The sequence below is a fragment of the Eucalyptus grandis genome, chromosome 3, assembly GCF_016545825.1.
Source record: "Eucalyptus grandis isolate ANBG69807.140 chromosome 3, ASM1654582v1, whole genome shotgun sequence".
Taxonomy (NCBI): domain Eukaryota; kingdom Viridiplantae; phylum Streptophyta; class Magnoliopsida; order Myrtales; family Myrtaceae; genus Eucalyptus; species Eucalyptus grandis.
The window spans coordinates 17269774-17285723 of record NC_052614.1 but is presented as its reverse complement, the minus strand read 5'-3'; the positions used below and the strand labels follow the sequence as shown (position 1 = coordinate 17285723).

Sequence of the window (15950 nt, the reverse complement as noted above, 5' to 3'; positions counted from 1 at the left end):
TCTTTTTTTATATTTCTATTCATTTGAACAATTTTTGAATAAAAATACAAATAAACGCAAACCTTAATCACTAGAGAGGATTTTTACAATGATTCAGCATAGCCATCCAATCTGTTTGTATTCGATGGGGGTGAATATCGAATCTGTGTTGTATGCTTAATCCCTAAAATCGAGCACATAATTACAACGCGAGAGTATAGTTGTCATGTACGAAATTGACACATTTTTTACATCTAACCATGCCCCGAACTAAAAAAGGTACTCATATTATGTTTTTCATTTTTGCCGATGCTCACCGTGACAAAAGAAAAATTGATACATGATAAACATTGGTATTGGGTGCAATTTTTCTTTTTGGAAAAAGAATATGATGTGTTTTATGATATTTCTGCCCATATTCTTGTTGTAATATAGAGGATAAAATGATATAAATGACTTGTGAATTTGAATATGATCCTAATTTTAAATTTATTCAATATAGTCATTGAAATTTAGATTGACGTGTAACATTGTTTTTAACTTTTAGTAGGTATTCAATTTAGTTATTGGACTACATGAAAACGTTTAATAATATTGAATATTTTCACGTACAAAATTAAATACATGTCAAAATTTTAAAAATTATATTGAATAATTAAAAGTTTAAGGATGGTATTTGATACAGAATTAAAATTCATGGGTTACAATTAACTTTGTGTCACCATCCTTAATATGGAAAAGCGTGGGACACACGTCAGTCAAATACATCCCGGGCCCGCGAAATCACGGATGTCCCATGCGGGACCCGTCAATATCAAGGGCCCTGATGCGTCGGGGGCTGACGTGGCACCGCATCGCTCCGCCAAATTTTCTCCTCCAGCACAAATGGCGCCATCCGCGGCAGGGCGGGAGGGAAATCGCTGGGCCCCATCTTCGCGCCCGTTAAAACAGCTCGTCGCCACGGCTCTTCTTCGTCTTCCATCTCGGTTCAGCTTTTTCCCCTCCCTCGACGATAGGATCTTCGCGTTTTCCGATCCCGCTTTAGCCGGGCGAAACCCGACGGATTCTCAGACGATCGATCGATCGAAAATGGTGAACGACGTACGAATCCTCCCGAGCGTTCGACGGCATCGAGGCTGACGCATCGGTCGTCGCTTCTCCTTTCGAAAAAGTAATGTTCGTCGAGATGATTAGGATCGTCGTTCCGTCGATCGCGTCCTCGTCGAAATCGGCATTCGCGCCGCCGCGTTCGCGGATCGCGTGAGCGAGAAGGTGGCTTCCCGCTCTGCTTTAGCCGTCGGTTCCGAGCGTTTCCTGACGATCTCTTGCTATTTCGCGACGTTCGCGAGCGAGAATTGCCTGCATGAGCCGCTGTTCGAGTCGAGTTTTGCTTCTGTGTGACCGATTCGTTCGATCTAGATGGACCGGATGAGGCCTCTGTACGTCAGGCAGCAGAGCAACCCCGGGACGCCGGGAGGGTCGGCGTCCCCGACCAGGTCGCCGCTCCACCGGCACGCGCGGTCGGGCTCCACGGGGTACATGAAGAAGGCGCAGACGAAAGCCGCCGCCCAGAGGCTCGCCCAGGTGATGGCGCATCAGCTCGGCGACGATGAGGATGACGAGGATGATGACCTCTCGTACGAGTACACTCCGGCCAGCGGTGCCGGAAGCATAGGGCTGGCCGGCGGACGTGCTCCACGGGGTCGCTCGCCGATGGTATTCACTTGGCTGGACTATTTATGTCGATTGGAATTCGATATTTGTGGTAGTTTTCCAGCTGTATGAGCGCAGTTCTTAACTTTTCTTCAAATGGTACTTAGATCATGAAATTAATCTTCGAAGAAGTCGACTAAGCATATTGAATGAGTTCATCAGAGAAAATGGGGTGTATTGAATTAGCATAGTTTGGAGGTCAAGCATACTAACTGCAGTAAGGGATGTGCTGGCTCGGCTCGCTTATCTGGATTACATGTTTCAATATCTCGTGTTTGTGTTGCGTATTTTCAGTGTCGTTGCTCACTTCCGACTGTTTGTGATTGGTGTCAGTCAGTTCGTCCCCATGTAGAGCAGCCACATTCGGCACGTTCATCAGCAATTGGGCGACCATCGCCGCCCGTGAACTCCATCGATCAACTGTCATTGGCTCGGATGTCGACTTCTACTCGGTCGGCTCAATCTGCTGCTGCTGAACAATCTCAACCGAGCCGCACAGTGGTTGTTGGCAGGTCGCCGCAGTCCGCTAACGCAGAGCAACCATCACTGCCTCATATATCAACTCCAACTCAATCATTTCATTCTGCTGCCGCTGAACAATCTCAACCTACTCGTTCCGTGGTGGCGGGCAGGTTGCCCCAGTCAGCTAACACAGAACAACCATCGTTGGCTCATATATCGACTCCCACTCAATCATTTCACTCTGCCGCCGCCGAACAATCTCTTCCTGCTCGCTCGGTGGTGGTAACGAGCAGGCCATCTCAGTCAACTATCCCAGAACAACCTCCATCCGCTCGTTCAACATCAGGTAGCCGTCCATTTTTAGGAGTTAAAACAGTGACTATGGTGCCTGCTAGTGTCCCGATATCTTTAAAGCCATCCTACTCTGTCATTCCAACTGAGACTCCAGTTGAACATCGCAGAGACAAAAGGTATTACTCCAATCCTTGCTAGCAAATTTAGCCACTTAGAAAGCTTTGTTACCGCTATCTTCCTCATTAATTAGAGATCAAACTCGAGGTCAACACGAGTTTTCTCAAATGTTTCATTGACGAAAGAACTTTTATTTGTTTGGGATACCCTTGTTTGGCTTTTGGAAGCACAGGCATTGCGATGTAAGCAACTGCACATTGGGGAACTAGAACAACTGCGCATTGAGATATTTCTCACTGTCAACCGAGAACAAATTTTGAAATGTCAACAAAAACAATACCCTTAACTACTTGTTGCCCAATTTGCTGTGTTACTGTAATACTGTTGCTCTATGTTTGAGCTTTTATTAATTGAAATTTCTTGTGGTACTTTTATTAGTAGGTTTTAGGGACTATTAAGAAGATATTTGTTCTTAATTGTTTATATTGTTTGATATAGTTCATAAGCCAAATGGCTGATTCCTTTTGATTTCATTCTATCAGCAGATTGTCTGTGGATTGGGATAACATGAGCACAAAAGAGACTAGCAATCACCGATCTGCTTCTGCTTTACAAGATGAGGTATGGACGTATTATGGGTTGCACATATATCAAGGCAGAATGCAATTGTTTAACACATCCAGGCTATACTAGAACATCAATATGCTTGTCTGGTTTGTTTCTTCAGCTTGATATGCTACAAGAAGAGAATGACAGCTTACTTGAAAAGGTAATGTTGCTTGTTCCTTTTCCCCCTATCGACTTATCTTTTTAGGACCGAGTCAATTAAGGTAATTTTGAGAGTAAAGTGAATGGAAATAATACTAGTTATCAGGCATTATTTCAAGATGCTGCAGTGCCAGTAAGTTCGAAATATTAAAGTGGTAGTTCAATTCATGCAGTATCTTTAAGTACAATTTCAGTCATCATCAAGTTGTAAGTACTTTAGGACTACGATAAATATCCATGGGGTTGTAGTTCTATTCTTTATTTATTTCTACTAGCTCCATCTTGATGGTAGATACTTGCTCTTGCCAGCTTCAACTTGCAGAAGAGAGGTGTGACGAAGCAGAGGATAAAGCTTGGCAGCTTGAGAAGCAGGTGTGGTACTTTGTTCACTCTATTTTGTGTATTGTCAATGACCTCTTGTATATATCTTATGGGATCTCTTTTCTCAGATTTCTTCTCTAGGTGAAGGGGTAAATTTGGAAGCTCGTCTTTTGAGCAGGCAAGCCTGTCATTGTCTTCGGAGTTGTTTCTTGATGATGCCGACTTTTATGCTCTCTAACATTTTATTCTTGATAGCTCTTCAGAAAGGAAGCAGCCTTGCGGCAAAGGGAGGTCTGTTTTCTACCTTGCTTAGCTTTTCAAGCCCTTATATTTGGGACCTTTTCTTTGTTTTAGGGGCACCACCCATGAAGATGGATAATATTGCATGTTACCACATGGATCGATATAGATTGTCCCTGGCATGATTCTGCTTCCTAAAGCAGAGTTTGTGCCATCTCATTATTTTAGAGACTCTTTGTCTGTGGGGAAGACATGTAAGGACATACACACGAATAATATCAACGCAGAAATGTAAACGAAGCAAGTGAAAGGAAGCTAAGAAGATGGAGAGATATTCTAGACCAAGATTACTAAGATAATTGAATCTTCAATTTTGCCTGATTTTTCACCAAGTGTCACTTTGCCATGAAGAAATCTAGGCCGGGGGCAGGGGGTGCAAGGACAAAAAGATCTACTTATGGAACATTAAGAGGAACTCTGACGATATGTTGGGTAACCCTGTATAGAATGTTCTAACTCTGCTGTGTGTACTCTCCGCCAGGTAAATAGAGGAAGAGCAATTGTAGGGATTAGATCGTAATAGTCAGACATAGGCATTTGTTTACTCGATGAAATTACATGCCAATCCTTTGCTTGATCAACAACATTTAGAATGTTATGGCCAGGCATGTGGATGAATGCGGATGCAGCACTTGTTACTTTTGTTCAGTTTTAAATCTTGCAAAATATCGTTCTAATCTTGCAAAATATTATCTCAGTAATGAATCATTCAGTTCATACATGAGGGGACTTCTTTTTTTTTTTTTTTTTTTTTTTTTTTTGGAGGGGTACAGGGAGGACCAGAGCCTTCATTAACCAGTACTGAAATTTTTGTAGGCTGCTCTAAGAGATGCGGGACAGACTCAAGGAGGGAAAACAGAAGAGATTGCTAATCTTCAAATTGAAGCTGAGGTATTCTCAACTTCAATATACATGCTACATGTTAGTTACTTATAGTTCTTGGAGTAGGCTGATGAACTTATTGATGTTGTTATGTGCTGAATCTTGAGTAGATAGCAAGGGATGAGGCAACATCTGCATGGGAGAAGCTTCATGAAGTTCAGACAATTTCTCAGAGGACCATACTGACCCGAGAAGAAATGGTTGTTAAATCAAGCATTTTTCATGTGTTTTATTTTATTCATCCAACTAACCTTTCCTGCTAATTGTCATCTTAGGAGGAAGTGGTCCTAAAGAGATGTTGGCTTGCTCGGTACTGGAGTCTATGTATTAAATACGGTAAGTCATTCTCGTAACTGAGAACATACCACTTTTTACATTATAATTGGATAATTTGAATCATTTATACTTATTTGTAGCAGAGGTGCAACTACTCATTTTGTCAAGTCATGTAAAACATTCTGTTAAATGGAATTTCTGGACTCCTTGCATGTGTGTGTGTGTGTGTGTTTTAAACTGCTTCATCCTGCTAGGATGATTGATGAAGCTATGAGTCTATGACACTCTCTGTGAGCATGCCAGAGGCAACTCTGCTAAAAGGGAACACAAATACTACTCATAAAATAAAAGAGAGCTTATCAGTCTGATTATCTCATGCCTTCCATGGAGAAGGCACATAGAAACACCAAAAATGTGACAAGTACACGAGGAGAGGATACTGCTTTTGCATTCCTCGTAGGTGTGCAAAGTCCTTTGCTATCCATATCGTTGAACCAGGAGCTATCAATATATTTCAATTAGTGCCTACATCCGATGGAAGCTGTTGCTTCCATTGTTCTTTCTAGTAGAGAACATGATCTTATTATCTGATTAGAGTTCTTTGATGTCCAACAGTGAGAGTTTGAGAATAAATTTTTTACGGACTGTTTATATTTTTGTGCAGATAGAAATATTCTCTGACGATCTTATTAATGACCAAAGAAAAGATTGACACTGGAAAAGTCTGATTGTTTGTTAAAGTGTGTCTATAACATAATTATAGTTGTCTTCGCATGGCTTTCACAGACTTGCCCTAGAAAGACGGCAGAAATTCCTCAAAGCTTCAATGTCTCCTTAAAATCTTATGGCAGGTATTCATGCAGAAATCGCTGAAGCAAAGCACGAACACTGGTCATCCCTTGCCCCTTCTCCCATGGAAGTTGTACTAGCTGCAGGGCAAAAAGCTAAAGAAAAGAATTCATATAGTAAACCCTTTTTTTTCTCAGTACTAGTTCTTTTTACCCCTCACTATACTGAGAAAGTCACATATAATGGATTGACTTTCTTGCTGACATGGTATCAACTTGTGCTTTTAATTGAGCAGTTTATGACAATATGAATGAAAGAGACAGATTTCCACGAGATAAAAACGAGCACTCTGGAGAGCTGAATATTGAGAGCATGCTTTTAGTTGAGAAAGGTTTGCGGGAACTAGCTTCATTGAAGGTTTCTATTATATCCTCTTCATGTCATCCAATTTCTTTTAAATGAAGAGTGAAGTCACGCATTCAGCTGGATGGCATGGATTGTTCTATCTGTTGGAACTTTTTTTAATGCATATCTGCATGCAATGTTGGAATACAGTGTCACTGCGGTTCTATCGGATAACTTCACCTGAGGTGAATATGCTATCTTTGAACAATGAAAAAAAAAAAATTAAAAGCGATTCACTTTCTTACTTATGAAGTATGTGAATACCTGCGGGCTCAAACTTTTTCACGGGTTACTGTTGTAACACAGGACACAATTTAAGCTTCAACCATGGTTAAATGATGCTAATGAGATTTCACATGCAGCACCAAGACAAAGGACACTAAAAGTCCAACTATATTATTCTATGACCTCAAGAAAAAGGTGAATGAGTTGGAACTGCCGCTAATGATGTCTTGGCTTGTAAGATGCACATGGAGGTAGTTGAGGTCCTCACATTAAAAAATAAAAAAAAAGTTTCATCAGTGCTACTTCTATTGGTTTGCATAGAGGTGATAGATATGGGTATAGGTCGAGTTCCTTTTCAACATTGTTGGGAATTAAGATGGACATGCTGTTAGTTATGGACTAAACTTTTTAGTGATTAACAGGCTAGTTATTGATGACAAAGCGAAATCCCTGTTAAAATTTCTCCTCAATTCCTTCATATCACTGTTAAAATTTAAAATAAACAAAAGATTTGCAGCCACATGTGGACATTTTCTAAGGAAAATGAGGAAGTATTCTAATTACGACAGAGGGAATTGTTGTTAAAAGTTGTTGACGGATAAGCTCTTGTTTCTTGTTTAGTGACTCTAAATGGAAAATCAGTTTCTGGAGAAAACAAGGAAGAAAAGAAGATTTTTCCAACTTTTCAACTAGCTTTATAGGTTGGTTATTGTGCATGTTGCCCATATTTTATGTCTTGCAAATAGGCAACTGATCCTTCATTGGACCTTCCATGAGACTTTGTGGAGTTGTTCCTCAAGATGCACAAGTAAATAGCAACAAATCTTCACTGACAAGTAAATGTTTGTCAAAGTTCTAATTAAGAGAAGACAATCTATCTATGATCTATAGCCTCAAGGTAACAGGATTCAAACATCGAATTGAGTTTCTTTGTTCTTGATGGCATATGAGTAAAATGATCCGCATATCTAGATGACATCTCGATTGTTATTTTTCATCATGGCTGTATGCAAGATCATCAGTTTGGATTTGCTCTTTTATAAGTTTCAAAAGGAATGTATTCCGCATGTTGATATGTTTCAGCAAGGAACATGACCTTTCAGATCTTTGTTTCATTCTATAAATTCATGTAAAATGTAATCCTTCCACTATGCGTTGGAGCTAAAGCTATTCTTTCAAAAGGTGGAGGATGCAATTTTGCTTGCAATGGCTCAGCACCGACGTAAAAGCATTCTCAAATCTGGTGATGCAGGTATGAGGTTACAGTTCAATTACCCAGATTTCCATCTTGCTTGTAGACTTTTGTGTACTTACCAATTCACTTAGTTCACGAGTTAATTTGCTTGGAGTCCCAATAAGCTGGGGGTCATATTCTTGGACTGAAATCATTCCTTTTGAGCTCTGAAAGCAATTTTTGTTCTTTCTCGTCTTTCCATGTTGCTAAGTGTTTAGGGTTATGGCTATTCATATATCGTTTCTTTCTCTAATTAGGTGTATATGACTTGAAGTTGCCAATTGAGGGACAGACAGAAGTATTTGGTAAGTATTGTATCTACAAAATATTAAATATGACATTGCTTCTCAGCATACTAACAGCCATGTGAATGTGGAAGGATTTTAATTTGTTGTAAGCTTTACCACTGTGTTATATGCTTGGTTTCTGAGAATAGACGGATGGTAAATACGATAGGTGTCTTGAGTAAAAGTTAAAACGCAAGTGAAAGTTGGAGCTTTTGCGTTGACTTGGAATGAATGCTTAAACAACTAAATAATCCAGTGAACTTACCCCCCCTCTTTTGTGGTCAAACCAATTTAGGACAACTTTGGGTAATACTTCACCTAATTCCTTTCCCTCCTTATGGAAAAGCAATTGACCATATGAAAGTTCGCTACAACTCTCTTTTCCTTGGATGGTTTTGTATCTTGTTTCAGAATAAATGTTTGATCATGATATAGATTAATTCCAGAAGAGAAAAACATTAAGGCACAGTACTTTGCAGATTTAAATAGCCTCTGGAATTTCATGCTCACTTGACATGAAATTTTGTCCCAATGCTCAATATGTTGTTTCAATCTTAATCCTTATACTTTGGGTATCAAGTGTTTGCTAAAGTTCAAATACTCAAGATCTTCCCCTTTAAGTTTTTGTCTAGGTCTCTCTCCTTCGCTTTCCTCTATTCCAATAAATTTTTGTCGCAATCACAGAAGAAGATTGAATGAGCCCACTTCACATTGTGGGTAATAGGTTGTTTGTTGTTTCTTTTTCACAGCATAAAAATTATTTATGGAAATGAATTTCTAACTTTAGGTTTGACGGAATATGCTTGATTGAAATATCAAAAATGTATCAGATGTCTCATCCATGCTGCGGGAATATTTGACGATACCTATTTCCATTATCATCAGTTCCATTTTTCCATATTCAGTTTACCTTCTTTTCCTAATTTCTCTTCTTTCCGGATGATATGTGTTGTTTGTAAGTTCTTGGATTTATAGCACTCTCTGACATGTGGGCAAATTTCTAACGAAGCAACCATACATGCAGAACTGAGCAAAGAGGAATCTGAAGATGTGCTTTTCAAGCAGGTAGGTTCGGCATCATTTTTGCGGTAAAGGCTTAGAAGCTAATCGATAAATAGGCATTCCCTTCTCCATGGATGAAGATAATGGACAGACTTCTTTTCTATTTCTTTCTCTGGCTGTTTGGCCGTCTATGACTCTATATTGGAAGAGACACTTGGCATTTCTTGAGGGCCCTCCTAGTGCTTTGTGTGTACAAGTGTGCTGATGGAAAGGAATGAACTGTAGGCACCAAATATGCTTGTAGGATGATATGATCATTAATTGTTAAAGATCAATCTGTACTGCTTATTCGATGAATAGTAGAACTGGAGTTCAAATAGTTTATTTGGTCACATCAATGCTCAAACATCATAAAATGAAAATTAATAAGGAGTTGCCTTAATAGGTGGATGCATGTTCACCATCCGAACTTCGTACACAAACTTAGAGAGCAAAAGTAAGATCATTCATCAGCATTTTCAGCATTACTATTGTAGTCTATATGCTTTTAACATCGCTATACCAAAGTTGCACCCACTCCAACACTTCTTATATGTCTGACCGTGTGGCGGGCCTGTGGCAGGCATGGCTGACATACTTTTGGAGACGAGCAAAAAACCATGGGCTGGAAATAGATGTAGCAGACGAGCGCCTGCAATTCCTTATCAACCAAAGCACTCGGTCACCTACATCGCAAGACGCGGTCGATGGTACTTCCTCTTACTCCCTCTCTCCATGAAAATCTCACCAAAAAAAGGTCAAGAAATGAAAAGAGTCTGGTTTTAGCTTAATGAATTGCATCATGGCAATTCCCCTTGTAAGGTTTAGTTTCGCATCAATGAATTGCCATTGTGTTCGATCCACCTTGAATTTAAGTTGCATTTTAATCTTTCGGGAAAGCATCCTTCGGTTTCTTCACAGCTTCGCCTTTTTGCTGCTATGCTGACATTATTCTGTCAATGCTCCAGATTGGAGAATGTCATTCATTAGATTAAAGCCGATGTCGGAAGATTGTCTTGCGGATGAGCGTTTTGTTTCAATTTCTACTAACCCTCCTGAACAAGCTTTGAAATAGAAACCAATGCCTAGGTTGTTCTGGGTCGGGTTAGCTTTTACCGGTCAGGGTACTGATGAAACAATATCAGCTGCACATATGAAGTTGTGGGACTCTTTATGTTACCGTCATGCTGTACTTGATTTGCTCCTTGTGTTTGCTTGCTCTCTCATTTCTTTATGTTATTATACACTGATTCATCTCCATTTTGCTTTAATATTCAGTCGAGCGAGGTCTCACTGAGCTAAGGAAGCTCGGCATCGAGGACCAGCTGTGGGAAGATTCGCGCAAAGGATCCGCGCTGGACAACGGCAATGTCAGAGCAGAAAATGACACCTGACATTCTACCGCCGACAAATTCACTCGCATCCCCCATCACAGATATCAAGGAGAGCCATCGATCAAACCACACCGATTCTCGAGGAAGAATCCGGATCTCCTCCATTTTCCTTGTGTAGATTCGCGCCATGTATCAAGGACAAATCCCGAGCGAGCTTACTATAAATTTATCGAACAACACATTAGATGTTAGACGCGCCTATTTTGGGCTATTTAACCTTATTACTTAATTGCCGTGCGTCAAAGCTAGACGTGCATTTCCAATATGTCTTTTTCAGTTTCCCCCGGAGCTCGTTTTACCTCGGACGGATGGAGTCATCTCGAAAGCTTGTGCGATCACATCCGAATCGGAATTTTCGATCCCGCTGCCGCACAAAGTTCGAACAAGCTGTCGATTCGCGTTCGGTCCCTTTCAGAGGAACCGGAGGAATTGCCAAGTATGGGTCCACTTGCCTCCAATAATTGAGCAGTCGCGGTTCCGGTATGGTCTCGAGGGGGTATCGCGCGTCTTCCGAACCTCTTTCTCATCGGATCGAAAATCGAAAAAACACAACGGCCCCAGTACTCCGTTCGATGGTTGAGATCTGTCGCGTTACAATAAAACGGTGGAAAAAGTTAAAAGGGGCAAGGGGCTTATCTAAACTCGAGCCAATCAAACAGTTGCAAAATCCCATTTTTAATTATAAAAAATCTTAAATTATGCTCATTGTCATATGTTTATCTCAAAAAAAATTTATGATAACAAAACTCTAAATTTTATATTTTGTGATGTCAAAAATTTTAAACTTTTCTTTTGTGATACAAAAAATCTCAAATTTTTCTTTATGACATTAAATTTTTGATATAAATATGTTACATGAATATAATTTTAGGATTATTGGTGTTATAAAATAAAAGTTTGGAGCTTTTGGTGTTACAAAAATATAAATTTGGATTTTTTAGTGTTATAGAAAAATTTGAGATAAATATATGTGTATATGAATATAAGTTTGAAATTTTAATATCATAAAAAATCAAAGATTAAATGTGTCACGTTGATAAAGTTTATGATTTTTTTTTTTTTGACTTTTTGCCTGTACTGTTTCACCAGATAAAAAGTTCCCCTGGCAGATGAGGAGGCGACAAGTGGAAGTGCGCGGTTTGGTGGGAGAAAACTCTAGAACCTCGCGCCCCTCTCTCTCTTCTCTCTCGCTCTATACACTTAAAGAGTGAACCGAAACAGTTCAGCTCGCATTCATCGCCTCCCTCCGCCTGCGTTCTCTGCGCCTGCCAGTCTCTCTCTCTCTCTCTCTATCTCCCAAGGGGTGCTCTGAGGTAGGTCGATTCTCTCCTCTCCTCTTCTCGATGCGTCGAAACTGTGCAAGAATCCTCGTTCGCGATGCGAGACTAGCCCGTCGCTGTTCTGTCGTTTTCGTGTGTTCTGAAGCCGCTCGATTGGAGATGGAGCCGTTGATCTCCCGCCGGAGCTGGGTTGCCGACGGGAGCGCGATCGTCGGATCGTTCGTTCTTTCGGACCTTTCCTGTTTCCGCTTTGTTCTGTGGACATCGTCGATCCTCTAGAGAGAGAGAGAGAGAGAGAGAGAGAGAGAGAGATGATCTCTGTTGTGCAGCTTGTTCATGATTCTTTAGTGTTTTCCAAAGCGAATGCGGTGAAGCGTATGACGGAAACCGTCGCCGCAAGGGGCGATCGAGTTACGCTCGTGCTCGATATGTTTCGTTTGCCACTGTATCGATCGCGTCGGGCCTTTTTCGAAGTGCGACTCGGCCGGCGAGAGCTTTGCCGACGCCGACCGCGGACTTAGTTTCTCGTTCGTCGCCTTTTGTGGTTGTGTTCAATGCAAAGTCTTTTTTCGCAATCTCTTGCTGATATTGTGTTCCGTGACTTGATTAATGATCTGAAGTGCTATTATTGGCTTTAGATCACAAAAGGAAAAAAAAAATGGTGAAGGCCGTTGCCGTACTCGGAAGCAGCGAGGGTGTCACTGGCACCGTCCACTTCGTCCAAGAAGGAGATGGTAAGCTTAGCGTGATCTGCTGAACGGTCTTGGTCTTTTGCTTATTGATGCGGTTAACCGTGATCATCTCGGTTTATCGGTTGCAATGATGTGCAGGCCCGACCACAGTGACCGGAAGTCTTTCTGGCCTGAAGCCCGGGCTTCATGGTTTCCATGTTCATGCCCTTGGGGACACCACAAATGGCTGCATGTCAACTGGTACTGAGTGGAAGAAAATTCTCACTTTGGTTTTTGAGAAAAAGGGAAAAAGAATTGTTTCTGCATTTCTGATGTTTGTGCACGTTTAAGCATTCGTTTTTCCATACATAGTGCAAGATAAAGGATGCATTTTGACCATAATTCTCTGTGATTACTTTGTTTCAGGACCACATTTCAATCCTGTCTGGTAAGGAGCATGGTGCCCCTGAAGATGAGAATCGTCATGCTGGTGATTTGGGAAATGTGACTGTTGGTGATAATGGTATGTCTATTATTATCTAATTACTCCATTTGTTGTGGCAATAGTTGTTGCAGCATGAGTGGTTTCACTGATTGTCGTAATGACATCCCTACATTGTATATCTGTGTTGGCTCTTGATTGGTTTATTATTGCTACATGTCCTAATAAAAGGCTTTTGAAAATCAGGATTGACCTATATCTGATTACTGTTTTAGTTTGTGGTGCTATTTTAGGGTTGATATATTTTTGCCTTCTTTTCCAGGTACTGCTACTTTCACCATTACTGACAAGCAGGTCTGTCTTTGCCCCTGCATCATTTCCTTATCTTCCTTCTCTGTTTTCATCTTCTCATTCTTGATTTCGGGTGCATCTGGCTTGAGTGTCGTACAGTTTCCTAATGGACATGTCTGCTTTTTCAGATTCCTCTCACTGGACCTAATTCAATTGTTGGAAGGGCTGTGGTTGTCCATTCAGATCCTGATGATCTTGGCAAGGGTAATTTTTGAAATTTTCTCTGTAAAATCTTTATGCTGACTTGATAATCTTCTTACATGATAAATATGAACTTTCTACACACTATCCTTTATGTACGTTATCTGATCTGGTTACTTGATTGAAAGCCTGATAGGAGATCTAGGTGGAATCTTGAGGAACTTAAGCAGAGGATTAATTTGTGTTTGTGGCAAACCGATTGGTTGTTGATTTGACGATTTTTGTTTGCCTCTGTTGTCGTTAGTTCAAACTAATACTTGTTATACTGATATTTGAAAATTGGAACTATGAAACAATTGACCGTTGTGTTTGATACTTTAATGAGCTTTGTTTTGTTTTTGCAGGTGGACATGAACTTAGCAAAACCACTGGAAATGCTGGTGGCAGAGTTGCTTGCGGTGAGTAGATTTGTTTGATCATCTGACATAATGCTGTGTGTTGATGCATGCAAGGCGGATAAGTGTCCATGTTTCTCCATTGAAAGGCCTTTCCTGTAGCATGGGGATGATTAGTGTATGTCCTCGTTTTCTCGTGTTTCAATTCGTTATCTTTTTCTTGGGTGGGGATTTTTGGAATCTTTACGTTCCTCTAAGAAGGTTACTTAGGTGTGTGCTTATTTAGCCCCCCCTCTCTTTCTTTCCCCCGTTTCCCCCTCTCTCTCTTATGCATCGTACACATGATTCTGTGTGATGTGGAGTGTGTTTTCGCGGGGGCATGCTCTATAGGTTAGTTGATGTGTTGAATGGAATAAAAAGATATACTTCTATTGTAGTCGTAGGATTTGTCCTTATAATGTATTTTATAACCAACTCATAAGATGAGTATTCTTATGTGGTTTATTTCTCTCAATTGCAGGTATCATCGGTCTTCAGGGATGAGCTGCCTCAATCGACCACATAAGTATCTAACGCATGCTATGCATGAGGAGCCTGTTGGGGGTTGGAATCTTGAGTAAAAGCATATTTTCAGAGTGTCTGCTTTTGGTTAAAACTCTCAGTTGATGTGCTTTTTGGTATTGGCTGTTATCTCCGATACTGCGAACCTGTAGAGGCTATCAACTATAATGTCACCTGGATTTGGGTTTGTCTATATTTCGGTCATCTGCTATTTTAAAATGGCTTCTCTAGCAAATTTTTCGTCTCTAGCTCTTCCATTATGGGCTGATGGCTTCATTGTTCATGTTCTATAAGGCCGGGCACATATCACTTGATTTGTTCTGTAGGAAACCAAAAAGGAGCTCCCATTGGTGCCCTAGCGCCATGAACTGATGAGAGCCAAGCACCCAGTCCCGGCGAGTTTCCATATACGCTATGCATGGGTGCTTGCATCTAATAAGTGATTTGGCATACGATGGACTGGATAATTTTCTGAGTTAACTACACAATCTCAGGTTCTTTTTTCTCAAGCATGCCGACAGGTGAAAAACTGCTCGGAAAATTTAACACCCACGATTATGAAAGCCATGTTGCGAGCATGTGATTTTACTCGTATAGACCACCAAGCTTATGTTCATACCATCGGGTGTCTTATGAAGCGCCCGTATGTATGCAGTCCGTGTTTTGGAATCTTCAATTTGCACGCAGGAGATCATTGGGAAGAAAACCCAAGTTGAGCTTAATTCTAGGACAAGCTTTGTGCGAGCATTCATCGTCCGCTTACCGTCAGTGGATGATGAATTCGAATGGAATAGGTTAGCTTCTGGGAGGATGAATTCGAATGGAATAGGTTAGCTTCTGGGAGGATGAATTCGAATGGAATAGGTTAGCTTCTGGGAGGATGAATTCGAATGGAATTAGAATGGAGTTGGGGAAAAAAGCTTCTTGAAGGAGCTTTTGCCGGAGGAGGCCGATAATTTGTCGCTGATGGTAGGCATCGAATCTGGCCGGAATATGATGCAATTGACCCTTTGTAGGAGCTAAACAGGATCATTTTGTCAGTTCTATGGATTGGGCCTATTTCTTGTCTAACTAGTTAAACTAGCCTGGTACAGCAAGTAAATCTTTGCTTGATTGCCCATGGCTGATTCTGATTTGGGCAAGTGTGGCATCGCAATCATGGAATTGCCATTTCAGAGGGATTAGGGCATCGTGTCCGAAAGATTTGATGCTCCGGGCTCAAGCGAGGGCAGAGCCGTCGAGGGGGGCAAGCACAACGCCCCAGCGCGCGAGTGACTTGCGTGGCCAGGTTGCCACGATTGCCAAGTCGTTGGGTGCGAGGACGGCTGCCGTGAACGGGGTTGCGCGCGAGCACGGCTCACGAGGCCAGGCCGTCGTATCGAATCAACTCCGACCCTAACTTGGCATAAGCGTGACTAAGTTATTCTTGAAATGTAGCGCATAGCAAGGTCCGTGTATCAAATTTCTAGTGGAATACCAGGCACTTAGAAGAGCAATTTAATCATGCTTTCAACGTATCAAAAGCTCATCTCCCTCTTAATCATCAATTGGATTGTATGTTTTACACCTCCATAAAAACGAAGAGTTAATGAAAAACTCCAAATTATTATATTCATGAGTAA

General features: G+C 41.0%; 2 protein-coding genes across 4 annotated transcripts; both read left to right on the top strand.

The window, feature by feature from the left end:
• The first annotated feature begins 959 nt into the window (after window positions 1-959).
• On the top strand, window positions 960-10750 carry LOC104415497 (coiled-coil domain-containing protein SCD2). 3 transcript variants are annotated; one of them, XM_039308039.1, is made up of 17 exons: window positions 960-1695; window positions 2026-2624; window positions 3111-3186; window positions 3293-3334; window positions 3643-3705; window positions 3783-3832; window positions 3918-3945; window positions 4771-4845; window positions 4947-5036; window positions 5112-5172; window positions 5964-6077; window positions 6197-6318; window positions 7714-7783; window positions 8023-8070; window positions 9077-9117; window positions 9677-9803; window positions 10372-10750. In XM_039308039.1, exons 1-17 carry the CDS (start codon window positions 1399-1401, stop codon window positions 10485-10487), a joined length of 2019 nt encoding a protein of 672 aa, XP_039163973.1. In that variant the 5' UTR covers window positions 960-1398; the 3' UTR covers window positions 10488-10750. The 3 variants fall into 3 exon arrangements, with proteins under 3 accessions (XP_039163973.1, XP_039163974.1, XP_010025105.2); XM_039308040.1 differs by having other exon boundaries at window positions 3108-3186; window positions 5976-6077; XM_010026803.3 differs by having other exon boundaries at window positions 3108-3186.
• A 903-nt stretch (window positions 10751-11653) lies between these two features.
• On the top strand, window positions 11654-14571 carry LOC104415501 (superoxide dismutase [Cu-Zn]). Its single transcript, XM_010026812.3, is given in 9 exon segments — window positions 11654-11800; window positions 12406-12501; window positions 12598-12699; window positions 12865-12881; window positions 12883-12961; window positions 13203-13234; window positions 13360-13435; window positions 13777-13830; window positions 14288-14571. Coding segments are annotated over 8 exon segments (459 nt in total). The 5' UTR covers window positions 11654-11800; window positions 12406-12425; the 3' UTR covers window positions 14311-14571.
• The last annotated feature ends 1379 nt before the right edge of the window (window positions 14572-15950 follow it).

Excerpts from the sequence above, each read along its gene's own strand:
- LOC104415497 (XM_010026803.3), top strand. The coding sequence starts at position 1,399 with ATGGACCGGATGAGGCCTCTGTACGTCAGGCAGCAGAGCAACCCCGGG. Across the intron at positions 6,078-6,196 it reads TAAAGAAAAGAATTCATATA|TTTATGACAATATGAATGAA; the intron begins GTAAACCCTTTT and ends TTAATTGAGCAG. Across the intron at positions 8,071-9,076 it reads GGGACAGACAGAAGTATTTG|AACTGAGCAAAGAGGAATCT; the intron begins GTAAGTATTGTA and ends CCATACATGCAG.